General features: G+C 30.9%; 1 protein-coding gene across 4 annotated transcripts in view; it reads right to left on the reverse strand.

The window, feature by feature from the left end:
• LOC105837183 (kelch domain-containing protein 4) overlaps positions 1 to 13,275 on the reverse strand; it is a 67,014-nt gene that overhangs the window by 9,610 nt on the left and 44,129 nt on the right. For 3 of the 4 annotated variants that reach the window (XR_001139126.3, XM_012681744.3, XM_012681746.3), the window contains exons 5-6: positions 11,711 to 12,276; positions 2,129 to 2,330 (exon numbers count right to left, since the gene is read on the reverse strand). Coding sequence is in view for 3 of the 4 variants with exons in the window: in XM_012681744.3 (XP_012537198.1) it covers positions 2,129 to 2,330; positions 11,711 to 12,276 (768 nt within the window). In the remaining variant the exon portion in view is untranslated. Of the gene's footprint in view, positions 1 to 818; positions 2,065 to 2,128; positions 2,331 to 11,710; positions 12,277 to 13,275 lie in introns of those variants that run through there. The other variant, XM_036293898.1, reaches the window with a different exon arrangement.

The following is a 13,275-nucleotide window of genomic DNA, read 5'->3' on the forward strand; positions in this document are numbered from 1 at the left end:
TTTATAAAGATGTCGTTTTGCATGGACACACAACACGGGGGGGGGGGGTGCAAAGGGAGCCTTTGGCTTCCTCCCACACTCTACCGTCGGTAGATATGTCCTGGGCAGAAATGCGTGTCCGTTATTGACGTGGCCATTATTGACGTGATCAATATTGACATGGCCAATATTGATGTAGCCATTATTGATGTGGACAATATTACGCGTGGCCATTATTGACGTGGGTAATATTGACGCGTGAGCAATATTGACGTAGGCTGTCCTAACTTCTTACCATGGGAAATGAATTACCGACTGCAACCTTAATACACATACCCAGATAACTATTTTGCTGTGACAAATGTTGGCAACAGATTCTGTTGCCAAAAAGACAGCAAATGAGAAACATATCTTGTCATTGCAAACACTATTAGCAGATATTCAGCAAATATTTAGCAACGTCTGTCATCAAAATACATAACAAAATATAGTGAATTACGAGCAAATTTGTTGGAAGTATTGATGATAGATTGACGACAAACACCAAAGTGCAAACAATGTCAGCAAATTGCCTGTAGAAATCTAACAGTATTTGTGCGTCAAAGTACTCTACAGATTGATACCAGAAACGCAGCAGATCTGTCGAAATGTCAAATTGGCAATAAATCGCGGCACCGTCGATAGGCGGCCTACTCTCTCGGGAGTAAAATGCAACCAACTCGCTACATAAAGTCCACTCGCAGCACGACTAAGGTAAGGAAAAATTACCTTCCTTTGCTGCGCCTACGGTGTAGTGGAGAACCGCCACATAATACTTTTATAATACAGGACTGATAGTATTTTTTTTGGGGGGGGGGAGTGATATTTAACTCCAAGAAATTTAGTGAAATTAATTGCACCTAGAATAAATGACATATCTGCGATACGATGGGAGAAAATAAATAGGTCAATTTAGGCCTCCCTATAGGAAATGTTAAATGCTAAGAAGGGGGTGAGGTAAATTATTCAATCTGTTCCCCCTCCTGAATTAATAAATCTTCCCAGGAGATTACTTACATCGATTCTTAAATAAAATTATAACTGTGAAAACGAAAAGATTCGACAAATTTGTTGTCAATCTGTCGTCATTTATGAATACAGATCTGCTGCATATTTGGCGCAAATCTGCTGTCAGTTTACGTGGCAACATTTGTTCTCAATTTGCTGCGTAAATTTGTCATTGTACTTCTAATAACAGATCTGCTCTGGTGTTGCACCCAATTTGATATCAGAATTTGATGACAACTTTGCTTACAATTAGGGCGCACTCGAAAACACAGTAAGCCATGGTTTTGGCAGCCTGATTCCACAAGAAATTTTTAGCAGTCTATTGAAAATTTGGCAGCAAGTGGTTAGGTGGGTATGTACGACATATGTATGTGCACAGGCCGTACATGTGTGTATTAAGTTCCGCTGCTAAACCAAAATAAACAGATTTTCATGAAACTTTGACTGTCAAAATTTTAGAAAGCTGAACTAGCTAGTTATTTAGATATTAAACATTTTATTTACATAGACTTATATGGAAATCGATAAATTTTCACTATTTTTCGATTTTTATCGTCGTATTAAACGTTGAAGTAATGAACAGATGTTAGGGAAACTTTACAACATTACAGCTTAGCTGTTCAGAAAACTACTGTTAAATTTTTGAAATGATGCACTTGCTTGTTTGAGTGAAATAATTGATAAAATAAAATATGTAGTTCACAATAATCGAAACAATACAGCATGTAAGTGTGGTAAATGTGTGCTAAGTAATATAACATGAATTTCAAATTATTGTATTTAGTTATGTAAGGGTGATATAATAATGTGAAGAATGTTTATTCTCAATCTTCAAAAAAATTATTTTAGTAATGAAGGTAGTACTTTATAGGCGAATTTTTTCTCATTTTTTTTAACTAATATTAACTGTAAATCATATACAGCAAAAAAGAAGGCAACAAAATGGTTATTTGAGTCTTTACTTGAGCCACTATGCCACTTGTTGTGCCGGGCCTGAGCAGAAAAACTTCATTAAGGTTGCAGTCGGTAATTCATCTCCTATGGTAAAAAGTGGGAGAGCCATTAAAAATCACCCTGTATAATAAAATTAATAAATACGTACCTAAGCTGTAAAAATCGGAAAAAGTGTATTGTCGATTACTTTCTTCCATCATGCCACCGTACAAATACAAAATATTGTGTTTCACCACCATTCCAGCATTTATTCTCGGTAATGGACAAAATACTGCTTCTTTGCTATTTATTGCTGTCGAGATGGATTGAAGAGATGAAGATGTAGATGGCTCCATCGAACCTATGGTTACCTACACATATACATGTTTATATTTATGTGTGGGTGTGTATGTGTGAAGGTGTATGTATATATATATATATATATATATATATATATATATATATACAAATCGAATAATTTGTTTTAATACAAAATTACTTTCTTGCTAATTTATATATTAAAATAATACGTATAACATTATACACCCACGAGTAAGAGAAAGAGAGAGAAAGAGAAAAACATTTGAACGTACGCATGCATAAAAGACTAATAAGGGAACCTCGCGAACCCGAAAATTCTGATTTTAATGAAACTTGACATAAATGTAAAGGGAGTAAATACATGAATTTAAAAATTATAAGTTGGTGCTTATAAACGGTTTAAAGGGTTGAAACCACCCTTTAAAAATTTAGAGTTTTTGCCTTTTTTTGATATATCTCGTAAACTAAACAAAGTATTAAAAAATGTTTTATACAAAAGTTTTACAGTATAAATACCTCTATTTAACTATAATATTTATTTTTTCAAAAAATTTTTTTTAAAAACAAATTTTTTTGGAAAAAATAAATAGCATAGTTAAATAGAGGTATTCATGCCGTAAAAGTTTTGTATGAAACATTTTTTAATATTTTGTTTAGTTTACGAGATATATCAAGAAAATGCAAAAATGTCTTAACTTTGAAGTGTGGTTTCACCCCTTCAAACTGTTTTTGAACCAAAATAAAACATTTCTAAATTAATGTATTTACCACCTCTACATTTGTGCCAAGTTTTATTAAAATTTTTAGAAAATTTTCCGTTTGAGTTTACAAACGGTTTGAAGGAGTGAAATTACCTTTCAAAGGTTGAGATATTTTTACCTTTTCTCGCTATATCTCGTAAACTAAACAAAATATAAAACAATGTTTTATACAAAAGGTTTACAGCATGAATACCTTCATTTAACTACGCTGTTTATTTTTCAAAAAAAAAATTTTTTTTAATTAAAATAAATTTTCAATAAAATTGACTTTTATGTATATAGCATTTATACAGTAATTATACTATCTTATACTACGTTCTATTTATATCATCTATGTGTATATTATGTATGTTATATATTATCTATGTTATAATACTATACATTTATATTATCTGCATCCATGTATGTATTAGTTTTCATCTAACAGTTGCGCAATATTAGAGTAGTCACGTTGCTTTCACACAGTGTTCATTCTGTCTACGTCACATTTCACATTTAAGTTTTATATTTGTCATGTCACGATATGTATCATATATGAAATGGAAATCACGTATTAATAAAAGTTTGGTATCTTTATTAATAATGTTACGCGTCATTTTCACATCAGTATCACATCTAACGTGTGCTTGATTTTTCTGTTTGATTGTTTTTAATTAAGCGAAGCATAATGTTACACATAAATGTTGCGAATGTTCTTAATATGTTAATTATTTTATTTCAAATTATACATATCCCACCAATAAATGAAAGCCTATAAATGAAAGATGGTGATGCAGATAATATAAATGTATCCCAGCTAGCCAGGCCTATTAAAATCACATATCGTAAAAGCTTTACAGCAAGGATTGTTTCAATTTTGACAACAATTTTATGACAAGTAATTGTCTGTTGCTTTGTTTTCTAAAAGTTTCGAGCAAATTTACGGCAAAAGTTTTCATCACACGATGCTGCAAATAACAGAGAAAGACTTGTACATAAATTTTACGTATAGAAATTACAAGATTTGTTCCAACACGATAAAATGCAAAATTTAAGCAAATAACAGAGCAAACCTTGCTACACGACATGACGATAAATTTATGGCAGAAACAGGAAATCTTGTTAAGCACAGAATAACAGCAAATTAGTAGCAAGAACAAAATAAAACTTGCCGAGCATGCTTTCGCAACAAAATTGCGACAAGGTGTGTCCATAAACAGCTTAGTTTTTGTTGGCAAGGCTTGTCGCAAATAGTATCACGCACATTTTATGCAAATAACAGGGTTGCATTATCGGATTTTAAACTTTATTTCTGACTTTACTAGCTATCTCGAGATGGCGCATTTCTCGTGAAAAAGATTTACCTACTGGATTAATAAAAGGGGCTCGTTGAGAACAGAGAACCAAGTACGATTGCACCATTCACATTTGATATTGGACTAATCAGTCTAATATTTCAGTCTAATAATCATTTTTGTTGATCTAAATTTCGACAATATTTGTCCTGTTCTTGCCACAAATTTGCTATCATATTGTGCATAGCATGGTTTGCCTTGTTTTTGCTACAAATTTGCTATCATATTGTGTACAGCAAGGTTTGCCTTGTTCTTGCTGCAAATTTGTTGTTATGCTTTACTAGTAAATTTTATCCTGTTATTTGCATGAAATATGCGTCATACTATTTACAACAAGCCTTGCCAGCAAAAGCTAAGCTTAATGCGGACACACCTTGTCGTAATTTTGTTGCAAAAGTTTGCTCGAGTTTGCAGCAAACTTCGCGCAAAGTTTGCGTCATTTTGCTAGCTGGGTATAGTATTATAATATAGATAATATATAACATACATAATATACACATAAGATAATTTAAATAAAACTTAGTATATAAGATAGTATTATTACTTTATAAATGCTATATACATAAGTCAATTTTACTAAAAATTTAATTTAATTAAAAAAAATTTTTTTTCGGAAAATAAACAGCGTAGTTAAATGGAGGTATTTATGCTATAAAATTTTTGTACAAAACATATTTTATATTTTGTTTAGTTTACGAGATATATCGAGAAAAGGTAAAAATGTCTCAACCTTGGAAGAGTGGTTTCACTCCTTCAAATCGTTTATAAGACTAAACAAAAAATTTTCTGATTTTAATGAAACTTAGCATAAATGTAGAGGGGGTAAGTACATTAATTTAGAAATGTTATATTTTGGTTCAAAAACGGCTTGAAGGGGTAAAAGCACGCTTCAAAGTTGAAACATTTTTGCGTTTTCTTGATATATCTCATAAACTAAACAAAATAAAAAAAAGTTTTATACAAAAGTTTTACGGCATGAATACCTCTATTCAACTATGTTATTTATTTTTTCCAAAAAAATTAAAAAAAAAATTTGTTTTCGAAAAAAAATTTTTTTTTTAAATATATAACATAGTTAAATAAAGGTATTTATACTGTAAAACTTTTGTATGAAACATTTTTTAATATTTTGTTTAGTTTACGAGATATATCGAGAAAAGACAAAAATTCTAAATTTTTGAAGGGTGGTTTCAACCCTTTAAACCGTTTATAAACACCAACTTATAATTTCTAAATTCGTGTATTTACCCCCTCTACATTTATGCCAAGTTTCATTTAAATCAGAATTTTCAAGTTTGCAAGGTTTCCTTGTAAGATATTAAAAACCGCTTCCTTATAAACTAAGTTATATACTAAACACACACGCACGCACGCACGCACGCACGCACGCACGCACGCACGCACGCACGCACGCACGCACGCACGCACGCACGCACGCACACACATTGGCAAATTATTCGGTTTAGCGGCGTCAAATTTTTGTAGTAAAATATTTATTTGTATTAAAATTTTAAAATGTATTTAAAATTTTCTTAAATTTATAATTAAATAACCTTTATAGTTAACAAAATTGTATCTGAAGATAAACTTAAGACAATCTTAAAGCTATATCAGACTACAAATTAAGATTGAGATTGAATTGGAATTTGACAATTCAAAGCAAAGTTAAAGAATATTGGTTCTGTTCCTAACTGATTACATTTCAGTTCAATCCAAATATTAATCTCTAGTCTGATATAAACTTAATGAAAAATCAAACTATGAATGCCAGCCAAAAAATAAACATCTATTATTACACAGATTGGCGCATATTTCTTCTTATCATTATTTTTGTAGAGAAAAAACTCAATACTCTCATTTTGTAGTGTTCACTCTTAATTGGCGCAAAATATTTACATATCATTATTTTGTAGAAAAATTAATTTGTGTGTGTGAATACAATAATTTTGTATTTAAAATAATTGTTACTTTAATAATCAAAATTACACATTTTAGGAATGTATATTACTTAGGTTGAATTTGATTAAAAGTTTTATCTTGGATTTGATTTTTTCATTATAAAAAAATATCACTTGGGTTGAATTTATCAAAGTATTCTTAGATTATGCGGTTTTTTTTTCTTAAAGAAAAACCACACACTTGGCGCGCTTTTTTACCTTTTTTAAAAAGGTACTTTTGTTTGGTGTAAATTACAACACGAGAAAAGCAGCATCGCATCGTCGCCTTTAGTGGCGATTTCGCGAACTACATCGCGGCTGCCGCGACTGCGAATGCTGCACGCGTGTGCACATTGTATTGTGGCGGATGTTTCACCGCCACATGAACTACTAAATTAGGATTTAAAATGTCTTTTTTTAAATGTTGAGTAATAAATATATAAAGACGTTTAGATATCTTAAAGCAATTCTAGAATTTGTCTTTAAGGTATATGTATAAAAGACATCTTTAACCTCTAGAAAATCAACCCTTTTTTGACCAACTTTTTAAATTTTAATACTAAAACGTTTTTGTCCTGATCAATGAGATGAACTACGAAGAAGATGACATCACTCTAGTGTCTAATGTTATTAGGCTTCCAGTTAAAAAAAAGTGTGACTTTTTGTTGTATTTGAACTTCATTATTTATTGTTAAAATGATTGTTTAGCGTCATTTGCAATAAAAATGTATTGAAAAATATGTATATAAAAACATATTTATGTTGCATTTTGTGAAGTATGAGACAGTATATAAAGTGTCATTAAAGTAACATATTAATTTATTTCGAAATAAATGCATATACATATATTATGACAAAAGAATTTTAGTTAAATGAATATATAGTGTTTTTGGTAAATTGAATTATAAACCTAATATTAGGCTTCTCATCAGGAAAAGGTTAAGATATCTTGTATAGATCTTTTATTTAGATATCTTTAACATGTCTAATTCAAAAATTTTTAAGAAATCTTTTAAGATGTCTTTTAGATTTATTTCAGATATGTTTTAAAAATTTTATGAAGATATCTTCAACAAAATCTTTTTAGATATTTTTTAGAAATGTCTTGAAGACATCTTGAATAAAATGTTATTTCAATTTCTACAAGATATCGATGTTTACTAACAAGGGAACCTCGCGAGTTCGAAAATTCAGATTTTAATGAAACTTGGCATAAATGTAGAGGTAGATACATAAATTTAGAAATTTTTAGTAGCGGCCTAAAAGCGGTTTAAAGGAGTAAACCATGAGTGAGTCCCAGATGCGCACAGTAATAAACGGACAGAGCAGGTTGAGTGAAACGGACACAGTAACAAACGGACACAGACCAAACGGACACAGTGCGAAACGGACACAGACCAAATGCGCATAGACCAAACGGACACAGTAATAAACGAACACAGTAATAAACAGACACAGTAACAAACGGATACAGACCAAATGCGCACAGACCAAACGGACACAGTAATAAACAGACATAGTAATAAACGGACACAATAAGAAACGGACACAGTAACAAACGGAGACAGTAACAAACGGACACAGTAATAAATGGACACAGTGCGAAACGGACACAGTCGCAAACCCATGTGGTACAGAGAATGCTTTGCACGTACGCACACACACACACACACACACACACACACACGGGGGGGGGGTGCGAGGGGGGCCCACACCGTCGGTAGGGGTGCCCTGAGAAGTTGCAACCCATGTGGTAAGTTCGTGCGCATTTGGTCCGTGTCCGTTTGTTACTGTGTCCGTTTATTACTGTGTCCGTTTGTTACTGTGTCCATTTGTTACTGTGTCCGTTTGGTCTGTGCGCATTTGGTTTGTGTCCGTGTCGCACTATGTCCGTTTGTTACTGTGTCCGTTTCACTCAGCCTGCTGTGTCCGTTTATTACTGTGCGCATCTGGGACGCTCCCAAAATCATCATTCAAAGGTTGAGACATTTTTGCGTTTCTCGATATATTTCGTAAACTCAACAAAATAAAAAAAAATGTTTTATACAAAAGTTTTACAATAAAAGTACTTCTATCTAACTATAGTAATAAAATTTTAAAAAAAATTAAAAAACATCGTTCTTTAATTAAAAAAAAAAATTTTTTTTTAAGTTTTATTAATGTAGTCAGATAGAGATATTTTTGCCATAAAACTTGTATAAAACATTTTTTGCTATCTCCAATTTTTTTTGAGATTATCGAAAAAAACAAAAATTTGCTCTATACATCAAGAGTAGTTTCATCCTTTAGATCGCTTTTGATTGGGACTTGAAAATTTATAAATTCATCTATTTACCTAATTACATGTTTTTTTTCGTGAATGGGAAAAATGCGTTGTGTATCTCCCATGGTCGGTCCATGGGAGATACACAACGGGGGTATGTGGGATCCATTAAAAACCCACCGCTTGGATGAACACAAACACAAAGAGACAACATACTGTCACCGTAAACTACGTCACTAAGACTATTTCAGGGACCTAATTACATGTGGGTTTCATCTAAAGTTATATAAAAAAAATATTTTTATTTTTATTCACGTTAATAAAATTTACAAGAAATAAACATTTTTTTTGGTATTTCTCATATAAAGAAATTTTTTGAGTGATACATGGAAAAATTTTCCGACACCATCAATTCCTGATAAGAGTATGATTTCCATCCCTAAAATGTCCGCGGTGGTGTACTTTCAGCATGCTCGGGAAGGACTTTGGATATATTGCATAATCTGGAAAAATTCTTTCCATCCGTCCTTCCATCTTACGATTTATACGTAGAGTTTGTCTATAATGTATAAAAAAACATTTAAATTATTACAAACGCTACTAATAAACATTATAATTATCTAAATAAGCAATTTGTTACTTACGAACAATTCTTATATATTCTATTTCGTAGTGTTTACAATTATGATATTCCTCAAAAAAATAATTACACCATATTTTAGAAATGGAAATCATACTCCTATCAGGAATCGACGGTATCTGAAAATTTTTCCATGCGTCACCCAAAAAATTCTTTTATATGAAAAATACAAAAAGAAGTTTATTTCTTGTAAATTTTATTAATGTGATTAAATAAAAATGTTTTTTTTATATAACTTTAGATGAAACACACATGTAATTAGGTCCTCGAAATAGTCCTAGTTGTTTCTGGTAATAGTATGTTGTCCCTTCGTGTTTTTGTCCAAGCGGTGGGTTTTTTCATGAACTCCATATAGCCCCATGGACCGATCATGGGAGATATACAATGCATTTTTCCCATTCACAAAAAAACATGTAATTAGGTAAACAGATAAATTTATAAATTTTCAAGTGCCGATCAAAAGTGATCTAAAGTATGAAACTGCTCCTGATATAAAGCAGATTTTTGCTTTTTTCGATATATCTCGAAAAGTATTGGAGATATCAAAAAATGTTTTGTACAAAAGTTTTATGGCAAAAATATCTCTATCTAACTACATTAATAAAATTTTATCTCAAATAACTACATTAATAAAATTATTTTTCAAAAAAATTTTTTTTTCATTTTTTTTAAATTTTATTAATGTAGTTAAATAGAAGTACTTTTATTGTAAAATTTTTGTATAAAACATTTTTTATATTTTGTTTAGTTTACGTGATATATCAAGAAAACGCAAAAATGTATCAACCTTTGAAGGGTGGTTTCACCCTTTTATTTAAACCGTTTTTGGGCCGCTACTAAAAATTTCTAAATTTATGTATTTACCCCCTCTACATTTATGCCAAGTTTCATTAAAATCTGAATTTTCGAGTTCACGAGGTTCCCTTGTGAGACATGGTATCATTTATTTGCTGTTAAAATGTAGACAAAATATATATGAAAATCTTTAAAAAAGATTTAAGATGCTCTCAAACATTGAAAATTAGCTTAGTAACTGTGTTTTAAGTCTGATAAATCCTGTCGGCGCGCAGTTTAAAATAAAACTAAGAAAATTATATTGATTAAGCCTGTCGGCGCGCAGTTTAAAATAAAACTAAGAAAATTAAATTTAATAGTAAAATCATATCCCTAAGATCCGATGTAGACCGTTTTACAGTCAATTTACAACTTATTGATATCTTAAAAAAAAAGTTTATTAAAGCACTATATTTCTAGGTGCATCATTTAATGATTGTTTAGTTTTTTATATTAAATATGAATATCCATTAGCATTTATTTAAATATGTTTCAAAAAATCTATGTGAGCATTTGGGTCAAAATAGATCAAGATGGGAGGCTGATCAATGCTATAAAACGTTTTGAGAGCTCTTGAAGAATATTATATTTTCAATTCATTATTTTTAGAATGTGTCAGATGTAAATATATTGTGTGTCTTGACAAATTTTATAAGAGGAAAAAATAGAAAGTCATCGTTATGTGTATAAAAACAATTTAAAGGGCGAAATGAACATGTAAAATCTGCCCTCGCAGATATCGGATTCAAATTCATGCCATAAGTTCACATCAATGTGACATAAAATTTTCCTAAATAATAACTTGATATCTTCATTTTTTAGGATATAAAGGGAAAGAAAAATTTTAAAAGTCAATTTTCTCGAAAACACGACCAATTTTGATTTAAAAAAAAATGTTATGAATATCAATAAAACAATTCCCCCTCAAATAAAAAAAAATTTTTACAAAAATAAAGATTAAAAATATTTTTTAATAAAAAAATTTTGGGAGGTTATGTTTTTTATTCACACCAATCATATTTAACATAACTATTCTCTAGAACATTCTCTACAATATATATTTTTGCTCAATTTTTTCAAGTGGGGTAACATAGTAAAAAAAATAAAAATCGCTGTGGTGATGCTCCGCCATGGTGCACTACTTTGGACTCTCGTGAATTTGGCACTCCATACTTAAAAATCCCAAAGTTTCTTTAGAGTTCTAATATTCTTTTAAATAATTCTAGAGTTCTCTAAAAGAATTTTCACGAGTTCCGTTGATTAAATATAAAAAAATTGAATTTAAAAATATGCTGCAAGTTAACGCAGCGCACCAAATCATAAAAATCAATTATTTCTTATAAGTTCTAGCTTGGTTTACAATAATTCTACAGTTCCTGATAGTTTATATTAATAGTTAAATCGAATTAATAAAAAATAATTAAAAAATTTAAGGCGCTAACCTCCCATGATACTTAGTTTCAAATAAATGAACTTTTATTTATTTTTCCATAGTTTTCAAAGAGTTCTATAGTCCCTGAGTGTTTTGACGCATTTTTCAAAAAGAACATGAACTTTCTTTACTTAAGAGGGAATTAAAAAAGTAGTCTTCCAAAACTTGCTTTTTTTGCGTCATTTGCTTATATTAATACGTAACTAAGTATAAAAATGTAGAACTGTACCGTAAATATTCCGTCATCGACAACAGTAACGCTAGATTCCATAGCCTTCGAGAGATCTTCCATCGTTTCTTTATCCGAATCATTGATCTGCTCCGTTGCTTCCTCGCAACTTTCTTCTTTTTGTTTCTTTCTTCTTCGTTGTTTCTCAATTCTATTGGCAACAACCGTTTCCTTCTTTCCAGTTAATGTTATAGCACGCCAGCACAATTTCTCCAAGTCCAATGCAAACAAATCGTTGTAAAATGTTCCATGCAAATCCTCCTCTTCGTTATCATCGTCATCATAAACGCCGCCAAACAAGAAGGCCTGATTACCGGCAGGCTGAATTAGTGTGGCAGAAATGCCGCACCTCGGGCTTATTCGGGTTCCAGTTTGCTTTATATTGATCCATTTGTATTTAATTATGTCGTTTTTGTTTATTTGCGTTAGAAGAAACATGTCATCATGAATGCAACCTCGATCTACATTCTTCTTCACTTTCTCCTTGCTATAGCCGCCGTACATGAGAACTTTGTGGTCCGGAGTTGGCAGTAATATACAACCTGATCGAGGAGCAGGTGCAGAACCTTTAAAAAAAAAAAAACTTATTTACCCATTACAATGCAATTGTTTTTAGTTATTTAAATGATTATTCGATAAAATAAAGTATTGGTTAACTCTTTGAGTACAAATTATTTTTACTTATCAATTTCGAAAACTCTGTACCCAGGGATTTCTTGAGTCGCTGATTACAAATCTAATGTCAGATTTTCAAAATTTAAAATGGATCCAGTATGGCGGACGTAAAATTAGGAATTAAACCAAATTCTGTGAAATTTAGTATCTAGAGGTTTCTCTGGGTGCTGATTACGAATTCATTGTCAGATTTTCAAAATTAAAAATGGCGGATCCAATATGACAAAACTCCTAGATACTAACAAAGAGATGCTAACATTTGCTACACCTACTTTTAAACGAGCTATAGTGCATTCGAAAGGGGGAGTGAAAGAATAAAAACCGTGTTTTGGTTTTTGGATGAATGGATCCTAGTTTCTGAGAAAATTGTATTTAAATATGTGCATTTTTGGTCGATAAGATAAGTACATGGAAAGCCACTTTTCGACATGAAGCGCGGTGGCCGTGGGTGCTAAGTGCACGCCTACTGTTTTGTTATCCGTGTGAGCTAGGTTCAAGACCAGTTCTAATAATTTTTTTTAAGTCTATATACTAATTAAATTCATTTTCTTTATTATTTGCAATAAAATTTTACGTTTTTAATAAATATAAATAGCTATAATTTTATTATAATAAAAAATAAAACATTTTTATTTATTATAAAATTCTGACATTCTTATACAATGTTGTGAGTGAAAATTGCATAAAAACATAAATACATAAAAATATTGGAAATACAAATGTTTTCTCGCACAATGAACATATTATAAAAGCAATTTTTTGTTATGTACGTTGGGTGGAAAACACAACTAATTAACATTATAAAATATGTCACGTTTATTTACTAACTTTGACGCGTACCAAGAAAATTTAATCATGTTAAAAAAATGAAACGCGATATATATTGTACA

The sequence above is a fragment of the Monomorium pharaonis genome, chromosome 1, assembly GCF_013373865.1.
Source record: "Monomorium pharaonis isolate MP-MQ-018 chromosome 1, ASM1337386v2, whole genome shotgun sequence".
In the NCBI taxonomy this organism is placed as follows: Eukaryota; Metazoa; Arthropoda; class Insecta; order Hymenoptera; family Formicidae; genus Monomorium; species Monomorium pharaonis.